Genomic DNA, 16,482 nt, shown 5'->3' with positions numbered 1-16,482 from the left:
GTTTGTTTTTAGGAGGCACTGGGAACCAAACCCAGGACCTCCCTTGTGGGAAGTTGGTGCTCAACCACTCAAGCCATATCTGCTCCCTTATGTCTGTTTTAACATAGTGGAAAGAGCATTAAGTTTTGAAGTTACAGATATCTGGATTCCAATCCTGGCTCTACTACCAATTCATTCTGTGGTCTCAAATTATTTAATATCTGTGAAACTTAATGTCCCAGCTGTAAATAAGGATAATATCTACTTTACAGCACTGCTATATAGATATATATTGGCATTAATATATCTAAATAGCTGGCACATATAGACACCCAATAAAGGGCAAAGCCATTACCTAATATAACAAGAAGTTGCAGAGTGTGGGGCTGTTTTTTGTAAGGTAAAAAGTTCTGTACACCATGGAGAGTGCATCACTATAGTACATCTTAGTGCAGTATTTAGTGTTCTTAGTGATACTAAATAAACATGAACTGTGTTCCATATAAGCATTTTAGTAAGACAATATATTTTGCCCAATGATAAAAATGCGTTTCAGGAAACTTGCATTTAAAAAAACATTTAATGGGAAAATTCTCAGCTCTTAAAAATTCATCTATCTGGAAATTCATTTAAGAGAAATGCTTCAGTTTCTAATAGTGCCAAGTAAATGAGGTGCTCATTTGGTGCTACTTCTATTCATTACTGAAAAAATGATTCACAAATATGTCAATGTTATTTGGTAGTCTTGTTTTTTTTTAAAGATTTATTTATTTAATTCCCCTCCCTCCCTCGGGAGTCTGTTCTCTGTGTCTATTTGCTGCGTCTTGTTTCTTTGTCCGCTTCTGTTGTCGTCAGCGGCATGGGAAGTGTGGGCAGCGCCATTCCTGGGCAGGCTGCACTTTCTTTCACGCTGGGTGGCTCTCCTGACGGGGCGCACTCCTTGCGCGTAGGGCACGGGGTCAAGGAGGCCCAGGGTTTGAACCGCGGACCTCCCATGTGGTAGACAGCCGCCCTAACCACTGGTCCAAGTCCGTTTCCCTTGGTAGTCTTGTTGAGCAGAACATTCTTCTTGCAGGAAATCCCAAATCTTGAATGTCGCTAGGCTCAGAGTCACCATTTTTTCTTCATGACAAAGAGTTTCATGGCAAACACATGGCAATGGGAAACCTTGGCTCTTTCCTAACACTAGAAAACGTAAAATCAATCACTCCAATAGTAGATAATATGGTCTAGAACAGGGAAGTCATCACATTAGTCTTCTGTGGAATTTCCCTGTTTATATCATTTAAAGTCTAAACAACTGTGCTGCCAATAAAATTAGTAAACAGTTGTTTTTCCACAAGTAAAAGTTGGGTACTCTCTTATTTTCAGATGTTAATGATGACTTAAGATTTAACAATTTTAACCTTAGCTGTTATAGACTTCTGGTGTTGCAGTCATGGCTCTTGGCATAATATATTGCCTCTCACAAATGCTATCATCTTTGTCCATCTTCAAATATTGTATATACTGCATTCCAAAAAGATAGCTGGCTTATTCATGTACCACATCAACCTTTGATATTGCAGGAAAATAGCATTCAATAGTGAACAAGAGGGAAGTGGATGTGGCTCAAGCAATTGGGCTCCCATCTACCATACAGGAGGTCCAGGGTTTGATCCCTGGGGCTGGTCCACACAGAGAGCCAGTGCAGCAAAATGACACAACAAAAAGACTCACAGGAGACAGTAAGGGACACAGCACTCCAGGGAGCTGAGGTGTGGTGCAAGAGATTGAATACCTCTCTCCCACTCCAGTAGGTACCAGGATCAGTTCCTGGTGCCTCCTGAGAAGAGGACACACAGACACAGAACACACAACGTATGGACACAGAATCAGATAGCAAGTGCAAAAACAATAAGGGGGTGGAGAGAAATCTTTTAAAAAAGTGAACTAGATCTAACTTATAATCAGTTTTATTATTAACTGTGTGGTGCCTATTTTTGACAGTTATTTTGTGGGCTTTGTCATAATTATTAATAATACAAAGGAGTAGATTGTGTAAACAATGATTATTAAATCTTTGCTACATAAAGCAACAATGTATACCTCCTAATTCAGCAAGACACCAGGTACCAAACTTCATACACTGTGGACACATCTGTTCCAAAAATGTTATCAGAGAAATCTAAAGCTCATTTTTAAATATGGTCAGAATATTTCATGAAAGATTTCACATAATGGACATTAGTTAAGCTGTTCCTTCTTTCCCATTCAATTTTTTGCATGTCATCAAGCATGCATACTTTAGCAAAACCAGGCTTCTTCACGTTAGTACCCACAAATAAAGCCTACTGTCTCTATTATAATAGCTCCCTTAAAAATAAAACCTGAATTTTTCAAGATTGACAGTGTAAATCTATCTCATGGTGAGGACTGGCTGAACATACCCTGAATAATTTCCAGATCCACAATCCACTGGGGCATACATTTTTCAAGGTTGGCCACACCAAAATACACAAAATTTATACCCCACGTGTTTTTTTAAGATTTTTTTCTCTCTCCCCTTCCTCTCTCTGCCCCCATTGTCTGCTCTCTGTCCACTCACTGTGCATACTTCTGTGCCCACTTGTATTCTTGTCAGTGGCACTGGGAATCTGTTTCTTTTTGTTGCGGCATCTTGCTGTATCAGCTCTCCATGTGTGCAGCACCACTCCTGGGCAGGCTGTCCTTATGAGTCACACTCCTTGCACTTCGGTCTCCCCTATGCAGGGGAAACCCCTGCAGGGCATGGTACTCCTTGTGCACATCAGCACTGCACTTGGGCCAGCTCATTACACGGGTCAAGCCGCCCTGTTTGAACCCTGGACCTCCCATGTGGTAAGCAGATACTCTTATCGGTTGAGCCAAATCTGCTTCACCCACATGCTTTTTAAAAGTTTTTTTTAAAATGTGTTCCCCAACCCCAGGTGGTTCTCTAGTCTATTTGCTCATTGTTTGCTCACCTTCTCTAAGAGGCACTAGGAACTGAACCCAGGACCTCCCAAATGGGAGGCAAGTGCCCAATAGCCTGAGCCACATTGCTCCCCACAGGCTGCAGTGTCCACTGGCTTGTCGCATCTGCTCACTGCTGCAAGATGTGGCACCTAATTCATTGTAGAGTGCTGCAGGCATTTGTCTTCTTTAGGAGGCACCAGAACCTGATCCTGGGACCTCCCGTGTAGTAGGTGGGTACCCAACTGATGGAGCCACATCTGCTCCCCCCTGCTTTTTACAATGTGACTCACTGGTAGTTCTCCTGGCAAGAGGTGGAGTCTACATTCCCTTCTGAATTTGGGATTCAGCCTTCTGGGACTGTTGTGATCAAAAGTAGAGTGGAAGTGATGCTATGTAACTTCCAAAGCTAAATCCTAAAGTTATAGCTTCTTCCTGGCTCCACTTTGGAGCCCTGGAGTCCAGCTGCCCTGAAGCTGCCAGACTATAGACCATGTGGAAAGAATGAACCACTAGGAGATGCTCTTTCCAGACCAGATGGTTCCATTCAGCACCTGTAAAGGCTGGAACATTAAATAAGGTGATTATAAAGTAGCAGCATGCAAGTAGATGCATCTGGCCTCTAAATTCATTCACTCCCCTCATAGTATGGGTGTGTAGTAAGAACATTTTCTATCTGCTTTCCTTAGCCCTATCTGTATATTTTACATAGGGACTGTTGTCATTCCTACCTATACTATACCCTCAGGATAAATTTAATCAAATTGAGTTTTATGCTTCCCACCCAAACATAAAGGGAACTAGACACAAATACAGTGGCTTATTTTTTTTTCCTTTTTTATTACTTTTTTAAAGCTACATAGGTCACACTAAATAGTGGCTTACTTTAAAAACAAACAAAAAACTCAACAACAAATCACTAGTTTTCTTTCATTTAAGGAGGTACATGGATTGAACCCAGGCCTTTGTGCTTGGGAAGCAGGTGCTCAAACCACTGAGCTACACAGCTTTCCTACAGTGGCTTACTCTTAAAATGTTTGGGCTTAAACCTATGACCAAATCTTAGATGCTGAAGTGTGCCAGCTTTCCCAGAGGCATACCCTAGTCAGTTATCACTGTTGTTTGGTACTTTTAAAAACTATCATTCTAAGAATAAGCCTAATTTAGGTTACCTCTTAATTAGCAAACTTATTAAGATTAATGAGTTAATCTTATGTATTATTTATTAATATACACATTACCAAAAATTGCCAGAATATAATCCACAAGTGATATTTTTAAAATTTAACTGTAATTAAATCAAGTTTTTGCTCATCTTATTTTTAAAAGGCACTGGGAACTGAACCTGGGGCCTCCCATGTGGGAGGGAGGTGCCTAATCACTTGAGCCACCTCCACTACCATACTTTTAAAATTCTATTTATGCTTCCCTTCCACGTGGGAGGCTCTGGGTTCAGTTCATGATGCCTCCCAAAAATGAAGACAAGCAGCCAGCCAGTAAAAATGGCGGGGGGTGGGTGGGTTAGGAAGAGAGTGGTAAATAGGTAAAAATAAATTAAAAAAAAAAAAAAATTTAAAAACGAGTTTTAAAAATAATTGTCAAGTCACAGACAAATCATGTACAGCTGTGTTTATTTGAACAATAAATTTGAAACTCTTGCTTTAGGCAAGGGTACTACAGTAATTATATCAGGGATAGACAATTTCCAACTCTGTCAAATATATAAAAGTTCCTTTTGCATTTTCCTCAACACTGATCGATAAGTAGATTCAGTCCATATTTGCTATGTTCTCTACTGAGTTAACCCAAGCTTCTTCTTCAGAGACTCTGGCATCTCAGGTGGAGGAGGACGAGGGAGTCTGAAGTAGACCTTCACAGAGTCATAGATGAACCACTGTAGTGCAGTCAAAGTGCCAATCATGATGATACGGGCAAAAAGTCCCTTCCACACACCTGGTTGAAAAATGAAAAACAAAACAAAACACAATATACTCCAAAGTATTGTTCTTTCTTTAGAGAATAACAACAACAAAAAAGCCTTACCTTTAAATCCAAGTCTCTGGAGGACCTCAGAAGCACTGCTACCTTTCTCTTTATTCAACACAGATACCACAGAATCAGCGGGGTGAGAAACAATTGCACAGAAGACTCCAGCTGAAAGAAAAAATACAAAGGTATGAGGTCAAGAATGCAAAGGATTATTTGTCTTAGATTTCACAGACAAGTATGTTCTAAATTTATACCTATGTAACCTGCCACAAATGTTACAACAAGCTGCTCAGGCTTTGAACATTCACTTCGAGGCTTGGGAACCACAAACTTGTACAATGCTTCAACGGTACGTTCAAAGCAGGCGAACTTCATCATGGTGTACGGTATCTGTCTCATCCAGAGAGGAGCAACCCCTTTGTAGAAGCTAGAAAAATCAGATTTCATTGTAGACAGTTGCATATATTCATCATATAGTTTCATCAGCATTAAACAGAAGTGTCCGCATGCCAGTCAAGTCCTGATAGTAAAAAATGGCAGCAAAAATGCATGCCATTTCTATCAGAACCTAAGGCTAACATGCAGGTATATTTATCTCACATGCCAATGACTCAAGCACCTTTGACTATACAACCAAAAAAGTTGCTGGATGGTTTCTTGACTGGAACTACAAGAAAGAAAAGTTTCCAAGTAGAATTCAGTTCAAGACTGGCATCCACAAAGGTGGATCTAAGGAAGCATGTTGAGGCCCAATTAATGCAAATTCCTAACTAAACATATCACAAGAATTCTAACAAATGCTCCCAAGTTAACTTGCCCAATGTTTATGGACCAATACAGGTTGCAGATATCAAATCATCTATAGACTTTAGTGTAGAAAAATCTTAATACAGGGCTCAAGCAACGAATAATCTTTAAGAGGACATGATACACACATGCAAAAAAAGAAAAATATCTAAGTATATTTAATAAGATTTAAAGTCACCTCTAGAGCTTCTCAAGTTAGGTCATGGATACCTTTCACATATATAACACCTACTGAGTATATACTGTGAGCCAGACCCAATTTAGATGCTTGCAAACTTCTACACATGAACAAAATATAGATCCCTGCCCCTATGGCGCTTATGTTCCATGTAGGAAAAGGAGGCATGAAACAGTGTAAGTTAAAAAAAAAAAAATTGGTGGGCTTAATGCCACCAGACAGAAATGAAGTTCTAAAAACGAGAAGAATTTTTTAATATTTCAAGTTCAGGCAAGAGTTTACTTACGCCATTATGCCTTCTTCCTTATACATTTTGGGAACCACTTCCCTCAAAGTGTTGGCATAACCTGGTTGGGTTTGAATTCGAACTTTAGCAGCTTCCATAGGAGCCAGAGCAATGTCAGCAAAGAATTCAGCACTGGCAGAGGCAGCTAAATACAGTGATGTGCGCCAGAGATAGGCATTCTCCTAAAATGAAAAACATTAAGGAGGAACATAAATTGTTGTATTGGCTATTTTTAATTTAAGAGACAATTCTAAGAAACAATCAGGTTTCAGACAAAAAATATTTATCACATAGACCAGAGATAACACATAGGATAATACTGAATATATGCAATCTCTCATAACACCATTAACCAAATGCTTAACTATACTATAATATGAACATTTGTTTGAAAATATATTTGCCAAGTATATTTAGCACTGGCACTATCCAATAAATGCTACCTCTTCTTTAAAAAATTGAAATCTAACTCACTTGGAAAGTAGTATAATATTAACAGTTTCGTGTGATCTATGTAGCTTTAAAAAATAAATTAAAAATATATTAAATAAATAAAAAGATGGGGATGAAAAATAAATAAAAAGCTGAAATTTAATGAAATATATTCTTAAACAAGGAGGGTAAAGACAAAATCTAAGATTCTTTTGGTATTTAAAATTATGTTTTAACATTTAGGACTTTCCATTTTAAATTAAAGTATATACCTCTCCAAGCATGTTGCTATACAGGACTTTGAAGACTTCATAAAAGCCAAACTTGCAAAGCCCTTGCATAGAGTAGCCAATGAAAGTCGGAGCCCAACCTTTAGCTAAACCACGAACACCATCCTCTTTAAGTGTAACGGAGAATCCATTAAATATGCCCCTGTACTTTTGCGGATCCACCTTTATTTAAAACAAGGAAAAAAAAATCAGTTATATGAACCAATGACTTCACCTCTCTTTCATATCACAAAAGGTTAATACACAATTACTATGTCTTATCCACTTAATATCTAAGATTATCTTTGTAAAAGGTACTTTTTTATATTTTACAAGTCTAGCTTTGAGTCTTGGAGGAATACTCAAGAGGGTAAAATTCTATAAATACACAAATAAAACTGACTGAGTTCTTACCACCCAAATCTTTTTACTTTAGTATTAAAGCTACTGCCTAAATATACTCTGTATTCCTGATATATGCTAGTCCATTAAATAGATTATTCTATAAAATTTTGTGAAGACAAATTAAATACAAAAAGATACAGTAACACAGTGAGAATCTGTCTTTTGACTTAAGAAATTAAATTCATTTCAGAGATATGAAATTAAATTTACTTAAGTTTTAGTAAAGGTATAGTTCATATCCATTATTAACTCATGGTAAAAAAAATCTCACTATTTCTGCCAATACTAGAAGGGCTGGTATACATCACCTTCCTCTCCTAATATTTCACCTTCCTTTCTCTTTTAGGTAAGCAGACTTCTAATCCTGTTTGGGACAAATAAATTTTTGATGTTTGATTATTTTTGCTTCAATAATCCTAATCAAAAGATATTCAAATTGTAAAAACTTACATAAATATGCATAAGGCTATAGTCACAAAAATTTTTTATTAACATATCAGGAGCATTTTTTAAAAAACCTACATGGTGCTCTCTGCCGTGGTCTTATCGGTAAGAGACATGAAGCTACTTCATGTAATATACAAAGACTGAATACCCACTCTGACATGTAACTGATTTTGTAAAATAACCATATTTGGGGAATTAATAATCAACAGACATCGAAAAAAAATTCTGGCCAGAATTGAACCAGACAGAAAACATTTTTTATAACCAGAGTTTGAGAGAACAGTCCATCCTAAAAAGAGGCATTTCTTTTCCTTAAAACACTAAAACAAAGATCAAAAGTACTATAAATGAAATTCAGGTTTGGTTTCTCACTAGAGTTTACAGTAGTTTGATGCCTTCAAATTATTCTTATTTTTTTTGAAGCCCTTTAAGATCACATGGAATTAAGTCAATTATGAAAAATACTAAATTTCTGTTGTCATCTCAATACAAACCTGCATTCGGCATTTCACTAAATCCAGAGGAACAACAGCAGTGTGTGTCAGACCACAACTTAAGACCCCACCAAAGCCACATAGTGCATAAAACTTCATGGAGCCATATTCACAACTGTATTCTGTAGTAAAGACAAGACACACCATGCATTTTAATATAAAACTCATGTTATTAGCCATCAACTTACCTCCTGGACAGTTAGGTATCCACACAGCTTGTTAGTAGATCACTACATTTTATGATATTAACAGCCATGCTTCAACAATATACTCTAGTCCAGCATGCAAAACAAACCTGCATTCTGCATTTAACCAGATCTAGAGGAACCAATGCTGTATGTGTTGTGCCACAGCTAATAATTCCTCCAAGTCCACAAAGGATAAAGAATCTGCCAGATGCATAGTCACAGCTATACTGCTCTGTTTGATTTAAAAAAAAAAAAAAACAACCAAATAAGATTCTCTTCAGAGATGACTAAGGCAATGGCAATGAAAGAAAACTAGATTTCTCTTTGAAATGGTTTTATCACAACTAAATAGCTTTGGCCTCCTTTACAATCAAGTTGAAGGGTGATTTTCTATCTAGTGTGAATAACAAGAAATTTGCAGCCCAAATCAAAACAATCATTTCAGGATTACAAATGTTCTATAAATGTAAGATATCACCTGCCACTTACTCCACAGTAGTGTTTTAAAAAGTTATCTACATTAATGACCTTTACAATGAAATTAAAATCAAACTAAGAATGAGTACCCAGACATGTGAAAGCTTGCAAACAACTTCAAATTTTACCACTTACCAATAAATACTATTCCCATATAAATGGATTCTTACAGCATAAAATATAATAACTCCCTGCAGTTAAATATATATATTTAGTAATCCTACAGATGAAGTTGGCTTTTAAGGTTTCAAATTGAAAAGTAGAATGATAGCATACGGATTATTTACCCAAACTAAAAGCAGAAACATGGCAATGATTTTTTAAAAACGTCATATTTACAGGACCTCTATAGATTCCATTCTCACAACTTCTACAATTCAACCGTCAGATTTTTTTCTGCCCCACTGGTATTTAAAACAGTTAAATGGGGCCATTCACCATGAATCCCAAGAAATAAGAGCAAAGTGACGCCTACCTATTATCATCTCCTTTTATACCCATCCCACCCTGCAAGTCGTAGCCTCCACCAATCTCACGGAAACTCAGGAGAACCAGCTATCACATATACCTTGTGTCAACTAAGATTAGACTTGGACCACACTTACAGGAGAGGGGGTATTTTTAAGAAAATTAAAACCAAATCAAAGAATAGATAATATAGATAGAATTACGGGTGGTCAGGGTTAAGAGGGAGACTTCACCCAACGGTCTACTGACCAAGCGGGCTCACACTGTAGATAAGGAGCTAGTCATGGCCTTTCTATCTTTAAACTCCAGCGAGGACGTGGAGGTCACTCAGGAACTCTCAGCCTAGGCCCTTCCACGTCCTTGAGGCAGGTCCAAGGACCCGACACCCGTGCCTAGGGCGGAAAGGACTGACATCCCAGGGCAGGCAACTGGGAGCCGTCCTACGGGGCGGCGGGCTGGGCGCGTCCTTCTCAGTCCCCCAGGCCCAGGCCAGGCCTCGAAGGCATATCGGGCCGCAAGGCAAAGCAACCTTATCCGGGCGGGATGTGATCTCACCTTCTACAGCGGCGGCTGCCAGATTGCGAGAGCGGAGGGGCAGGCCCGGGGGCCCGGCGGGCCTGCTGCTGGGACCCGTGAGGCCATCGTGCACCAGCTGAAGATGCGGCGCGTTGAACGGGTTCGCCCGCGCCAGATGTGCCACGGACGAGAACATCCTCCTGGGGGGAGAGGGAGAAGCGGTTAGATAAATGCAAGGAGTCAGGCCGGCCAATGTCCCCGATGCCCTGGGACCCCGACCAGGGCCTTCTTGCTTTCCGCCTCCGTGCCCTTGGGGAGGTCACGGCGGCCTTCCCAAAGTTAGGCCGCGCCCGAGCAGGCCTGGAACCCAAGACGCAGAGCTAAAGGTGCTCGGTTCCCCGAACCCACGGTGGGGAAGGCCGGGTGACACTCACTCCCTAAGATGGCGAACACCCCACCACTCCCTCGGAAAGGCTGAGGCTCACAGAGGCCGAACGTCCTCCGCACTCGCAAACCTGTGCCCTTCGCGCGCCGTCAGCCTGACGCACGGACCGCGTCACGACAGGCAAGCAGCGCCCATTGGCGGAAAAGAGCTCCGAGGCCTAGCGTCACCGCGTTCTCCTAGCAACCTTATCTCCGCCCCACGACCGCCCCAGCTCTTCCGGCCCGGCTTCTGCGCGGGAGTGATTCGTTCCGCGCAGGCGCGTATTGCGGGCTCCGTCTTTGGCGTTGTGTTCCTTCTCGTGACCTGCTCTCTTTGTTCCTTCACCTTCAAGAGTCTCTCCTTGACGCTGGGGCTTCGGTTCTTTACATTTAAGGGAGTCTTAGTATGTAGTAGTCATGAAAAAATAAACTAATGCTTGGTGATATATAGTTTAGGTTTTGCTGTTCGAACGATTTTGTCATAACTTGTATTACAGTATTTTTTTTTTAATTACACATAGGCATCTCTGCATTTTTCATCAGACTACGGGAGAATATTTTAAAAGGAAATATGCACCAAAAGCCCTTAAAGTAGATAAGACAGCCTGTTGCTTAGTCACAGTACTCTATATAATACATTAATTTATTGAATAAATGTTTTTCAACACCTGTGGGTACAGGGGTGAATTGAGGTGAAAGTGACTGGCGGCAGACTTTTGTGTTTGTTTTTAAAAGAAATTTAGAAAATCTTCATTAGATTCAGTTCAATTGGAAGGAGCCTACTCTAGTTGGGAAGAGTTTAGTAGATGTCAGACCTGTTAGAATTCTGTTTCTGACTTTCTGACATTTTCCCAGCTCTGGCAGGTAAATTAACCTTGGAAATTTACTTGATCTCTTTTAACCTGTTTCTTAATTGTAAGACGGTGACAGGGCACCTCATGGGCCTCCATACTTGGTTTAATGGTCTGCTGTCACTGTTTTGAAATTCTTAATGGTTTATGAGCAAGGAGCTTCACATTTTTGCATTTGCACTGAGCCCCACAAATTACAAAGCTGGCCTACATAGGGGTAATACTTAGCCTACAGAGTTTGTAAGGACTCAGTGAGATCATGCCTAAAAGTCTAAAAAAGGTGGTGTGTAAAAAATCAGCTATCATTCAGGCAAGGATTCAAAACTCCCCCATTGAATCTGTATCAAGAATGGAGAATGTCATTTAAAATATTGCAACTGGGGTACACGTAGGCAAAGAGTGCATGAGTAAGAATGACATAGATTTAAGGAGAAACAGATAAAAATTTTATTTACCTACCTGCAGGCTTTTTGAAAGACCTTGAAAGAGCTCATTTTCACAAGGATGACAGACTGCTTTTGAAATAGGTCCCACCACTAAATAAATAGGTTTGGGACAGCAGTCACATATTCGTGGAATATGTGGAAACTACTTGATCTGGGATGTGACATGCACCTATGATTAGGAAAAAGTCAATTTACTTGCTAAAGGAGCAGCAAAAGTCAGAGGAAGAATTCGGGAAGTAGTGGCAGATAAAGTTAAAAAAAAAAAAAAGTGCACTGGATCCTAATTGTTTAGGACCTTGCGTACCGGCTGAGGAGTTTGATCTCATCATGAAGTCAGAGGAAGCCACTGAAGGTTTTTGCTTTGCTTTTCTTCTCTTTTCTTTACCCCCATCCCACCCCCCACCGCCAACCCCCACCTCCGCCCAGCTTTGAGTCGTTTTTTTGTTTTTTTTTTTTCTGATTAAAGAAATCCCACGATGGAAAAGCGGCTGCAACGCCGGGCGGTGGAGGCCGGAAGCTCTGGCAGAGCAGAGGAGGAGCGCAAGCAGGCTTTTGATAGGCACCAGAGCCAGGCGCACCCCCTCCAGGGGGCCCAGCTCCAGGATCTGCAGTAGCAGGAGGAGGATGCTGCGGAGAGAGCCCAGCGCCTCAATCGGGTAGTGGAGTGGGAAGAGCGGGCTCTGGAAAAGGCTGAGGCTGAGGTGGCCTCCTTGAACCGTGAGATCCAGATGGTTGAGAGGAGCTGGAACATGCTCAGGAGCACCTGACCACCACCCTGCAAAACTGGAGCAAGCGGAGAAAGATGCCGATTAGAGAGAGGTATGAGGGTTATTGAACGTTGGACCTAAAAAAACGGAACTCCAGAAAATCCAACTCAAAGAAGCTAAGCACATTGCAGGAGAGGCCAGTTGAAAGTATGAGGAGGTGGCTCGTAAATTAGTCGTTATTGTAGGGGCCTTGGAACACCCAGAGGAACAAGCTGAGTTGGCAGAGCCCCGTTGTGGAAAAATAAATGAGCAGATCAGATTGATGGCCTACAATCTGAAGTGTCCCAGTGCTGCTGAAGAAACAATCTCAAAAAGAAGACAAAAGTGAAGAAGAGATAAAGATTTTTTACTGTGGCATTGGTGTGGAGAAAGTGGCCATGGTGGCTGCTGGGGGTAGGGAGTGGGAGGAAGAGATGTGATGTGGGGGCATTTTTCAGACTTGGACTTGTCCTGGTGGTGCTGCAGGGACAGTTACCGGACAGTGTATGTCCTCCCATGGCCCACTGGGTGGACTGTGGGAGAGTGTGGGCTATGATGTGGACCATTGACCATGAGGTGCAGCGGTGCTCAGAGATGTATTCACCAAATGCAGTGAATGTCTCATGATGATGGAGGAGGTTGTTGTTATGGGGGGAGGAGAGGGGGAGGGGGTGGGGGGGTATATGGGGACCTCATATTTTTTGAATGTAACATTAAAAAAATAAAGACAAAAAAAATAAAAATAAATAAATAAATAAAGATTTTTTACAGATGGAGGCATATGTGGCTCAGGTGATTGGGCTCCCATCTACCATATAGGAGACCCGGGGCCTCCTGGTGAAGGCAAGCAGGAGCACACTGCCTGGGAGAGCTGACGGCAGACAGCAAGCGCAAACAACAAGGAGCGGGGGAGAATAAAGAAATGAAATAAGTAAGTCTTTAAAAGATTTTACTGATAAATTCAAGGAGGCAGAGATCCGTGCTTAGTTTGCTGAGAGATTCCTAGCCAAGCTGGAAAATCACAATTGATGATTTGGGAGGTAAAGGATAATGCACCAAAGGGGAGCACCTCTATACCCAAAGGGCCCTAGACCAGATTCTGCTTGACCTGAATGAGATACAGAGCAATCCAGCCCCGCCCTGCCATTGCTACTCCCTTTGCCCTGGATTCTGCCTGAGGCCAGCCTACCAGAAGCTATGTGTTACCATCCACTCTATACATTTCCACACTTTTACAGTAAAACTAATTAAAACTGCTACATACATTAAAAATCAGTAATCCATCTCAGTCCTCCTCTTATCTCCTTAAGAATCCACCATTTACCACCAGGTCTTGAAGATATTTTCCTACAATTTCTTCTAGAAGTTTTATGGTTCTTGCTTTTATTTTTAGGTTTTTGATCCATTTTGGAGTTAATTTTTGGATAAGGTGTGAGATAGGGGTCCTCTTTTCTGCTTTGGGCTATGGAAATCCAATTCTTTCAACATCATTTGTTGAATGGATTGTTCTGCCTGAGCTGTGTGGGTTTGACAGGATAGTCAAAAATCACTTGAATATACATGCGAGGTTCTGTTTCTGAACCATAAATGTGGTTCCATTGTTCTATGTATCTGTCTTTAGGTTAGTACCATGTTGTTTTTACCACTATAGGTAGGTATTATGATTTAAAGTCTGGAGATGAGGGTTCACTTTTCCTTTTTATGATGTTTCTGGCTATTCAGGACCCCTTCCCTTTTCAAATAAAGTTGATGATCATGTTTTCAATTTTTTTTAAATGCTGGTGGAATTTTTATCAGAATTGCATTGAATCTGTATATCAATTTGAGTAGAATTGACATCTTAATGATATTTAGTCTTCAATCCATGAGCATGGAATGTTCTTCCAGTTATTTAGGCCTTTTTTGATTTCTTTTAAGATTGAGTTGCAGTTTTCTGAATACAAGTGCTTTACATCCTTGGTTAAGTTTATTCCTTACTATCTGAGTTTTACCTGTCATATTTTATTTTCACCACTCTTTTGAACTTTTAGTTACTTTTATTGATATAATCTTCATTTCTAGATTTTCTTCCAGGCTTCTCTCCTGTCTTTTCAGGCTCTGGCACACCCTTTAGTATTTCCTGAAAATCTGGTATCTTGCTTAGAAATTCTCTCAGTTTCTGTTTATCTGTGAATATTCTAATCTTGCCCTCCTTTTTGAAAGACAATCTTGTTGGATATAAGATTCTTAGCTGTAAGTTTTTCTCTTATATTATCTTAAATATATCAGGCCACTGTTTTCTTGCCTCCATTATTTCTGGTCAGAAGTCAGCACTTAATCATATTGGATATCCCTTATATGTTATGCATTGCTTTTCTCTTGCTGCTCTCAGAATTCTCTTTGTCTTTGGCCTTTTACATTCTGATGAGTATGCGTCTTGGAGTAGGTCTATTTGGATGTTTTTGGATGGGAGTACGTTGTGCTTCTTGGACAGGGATATCTATGTCCTTCAATAGGGCTGGGAAATTTTCTACCATTATTTCTTCAAATATTCCTTCTGCCCCTTTTCCCTTCTCTTCTCCTTCTGGAACACCCGTGACACATACGTTTGCATGCCTCTTGCTGTCTTTTAGTTCCCTGAGACTTGTTCAATTTTTTCCATTCTTTTCTTCATCTCTTCTTTTGTATGTTCACTTTCAGAGGCCATTTCTTCAAGCTCACCAATCTTATCTTCTGCCTCTTCAAATCTTCTATTATATGATTCCAATGTTCTTTAAATTTCACTTATTGCACCTTTCATTCCCATTAGATTTGCTATTTTTCTATGTATGCTTTCAAATTCTTCTTTGTGCTCATTCAGTGTATTCTTAATATCCTTAATCTCTTTAGCCATCTCATTGAATTTATTAAGGAGATTTGTTTGAACATCTATGATTAGTTGTCTCAACTCCTTTATGTCATCTGTAGGTTTATCTTGTTCCTTTAACTGGGCTATAGCTTCCTGTTTCTTGTTGTGGATTGTAATTTTTTTGTTGGTGTCTTCGCATCTGGCTTACTAGGGTATTTTTTCTATGCACAGTTTTCTCTTTAGCTTAGGGCTTCCTGCCCTTTCTCCCTTGCGGGTTGTGCAGTAGCAACCAAGGATGTAGTTGATACTGTAAGCCGTGGAGTCTCAAGCTGTCCTTGTTGTGCCGGGAACCAATGAAACTTCTTCCAACTTTCTCCTTTGCCAGGGTTAGGGACAGAGTCACAGCTGTGTGGAATAATCCAAGTCATGCAGGCCTAGACTTTAGTTGCCCAGAGAGACTAATGAAACTTCACTGCCCTTTCTCCCCAGCCTGGGGTGGGGATGGAGCTGTGGGTGTGGGCAGCAATCTATGCAGTGTGGGTCCAAGATGACTGCAGTTGCCCCAGCTGCAGGCCAATGAGTCTTCTCTGCAGATGGGCAGTCTCCTCCTTCTGTTACTTCAAGTATGTTGCAGGATGCTCTTCTGGCCTCCTGGAGCCCCCAAACAGGTGCTTTAGCTCCAGATAGCTCCAGATAGCTCTGGAGCCCCCAAACAGGTGCTTTAGCTCCAGATAGCTCTGGGTATTTACTAACTGCCCTGTAGAAGGAACTCTACAAGCTCCTTACTCCACCACTATCTTGCTGGTTCTTCCAACAATATACTTTGAAAGAAATTTTATTAGAGAAGTTGTGTGTTTATAGAAAAATCATGCATAAAATACAGACTTCCCATATACCACCTGTGATGGTTAGACTAATGTGTCCACCTGGACGGGTAATTGTGCCCAGTTGTTTGGTCAAGCAAGCACTGGGCTAATTGTAATACTAGGGCACTTATGGACTTTAGTCACCATTGACTTTCCTGCAGTGGTAAATCATAGATAGCTGATTACAATTACATTAGTCAGAGGGATTGCCATCAGCAATGAGTGACACTTTATCCAATCAGTTAAATGCCTTAAAAGGGGAAGTGATTCCAGCATTGAGTGAGAATTTCCCAGCACGTCATTGGACAGCCAATGTCTCCTAGGACTTGTCAAGAATCGTCACTGGACTTTCATCGGAGCCCCAGGTTGCAACCTGCCTGTGGAACCTGGACTTGTGCATCCCCACAGTCACATG

The 16,482-nt window shown here is 40.6% G+C and overlaps 1 protein-coding gene, 1 non-coding gene and 1 pseudogene across 3 annotated transcripts; 1 reads left to right on the top strand and 2 right to left on the bottom strand.

Moving 5' to 3' along the window:
- Window positions 1–4,566: 4,566 nt before the first annotated feature.
- SLC25A3 (solute carrier family 25 member 3) lies at window positions 4,567–10,502 on the bottom strand. 2 transcript variants are annotated; one of them, XM_004464138.4, is made up of 8 exons: window positions 10,343–10,502; window positions 9,948–10,108; window positions 8,260–8,381; window positions 6,917–7,096; window positions 6,213–6,394; window positions 5,196–5,368; window positions 4,996–5,106; window positions 4,567–4,905 (listed from the first exon to the last, which is right to left on the bottom strand). In XM_004464138.4, the coding sequence occupies exons 2-8, from the start codon at window positions 10,102–10,104 to the stop codon at window positions 4,745–4,747; spliced, it is 1,086 nt and encodes a 361-aa protein (XP_004464195.1). In that variant the 5' UTR covers window positions 10,105–10,108; window positions 10,343–10,502; the 3' UTR covers window positions 4,567–4,744. The 2 variants fall into 2 exon arrangements, with proteins under 2 accessions (XP_004464195.1, XP_004464193.1); XM_004464136.4 differs by lacking the exon at window positions 8,260–8,381 and adding an exon at window positions 8,555–8,679 and having other exon boundaries at window positions 10,343–10,471.
- LOC111765517 (small nucleolar RNA SNORA53) lies at window positions 5,439–5,685 on the bottom strand. Its single transcript, XR_002797832.1, has one exon. It is a non-coding gene; the product is annotated as a small nucleolar RNA SNORA53 (small nucleolar RNA).
- Window positions 10,503–12,104: 1,602 nt separating the features above from the next.
- Window positions 12,105–13,775, top strand: LOC101437161 (tropomyosin alpha-3 chain-like; annotated as a pseudogene).
- The last annotated feature ends 2,707 nt before the right edge of the window (window positions 13,776–16,482 follow it).

This window comes from Dasypus novemcinctus, chromosome 12 (genome assembly GCF_030445035.2).
Source record: "Dasypus novemcinctus isolate mDasNov1 chromosome 12, mDasNov1.1.hap2, whole genome shotgun sequence".
Classification (NCBI taxonomy): Eukaryota; Metazoa; Chordata; class Mammalia; order Cingulata; family Dasypodidae; genus Dasypus; species Dasypus novemcinctus.
This window is presented reverse-complemented; position numbering and strand designations above follow the sequence as displayed.

What these genes read in the sequence shown, in the direction of transcription:
- SLC25A3 (XM_004464136.4), bottom strand. Translation starts at nt 10,104, where the DNA reads ATGTTCTCGTCCGTGGCACATCTGGCGCGGGCGAACCCGTTCAACGCG. An exon ending in GGCAGCCGCCGCTGTAGAAG is followed by an intron (nt 8,680 to 9,947) that starts GTGAGATCACAT and finishes TAAATCAAACAG; the next exon opens with AGCAGTATAGCTGTGACTAT. An exon ending in AAGGAAGAAGGCATAATGGC is followed by an intron (nt 5,369 to 6,212) that starts GTAAGTAAACTC and finishes TGATTTTTCTAG; the next exon opens with CTTCTACAAAGGGGTTGCTC.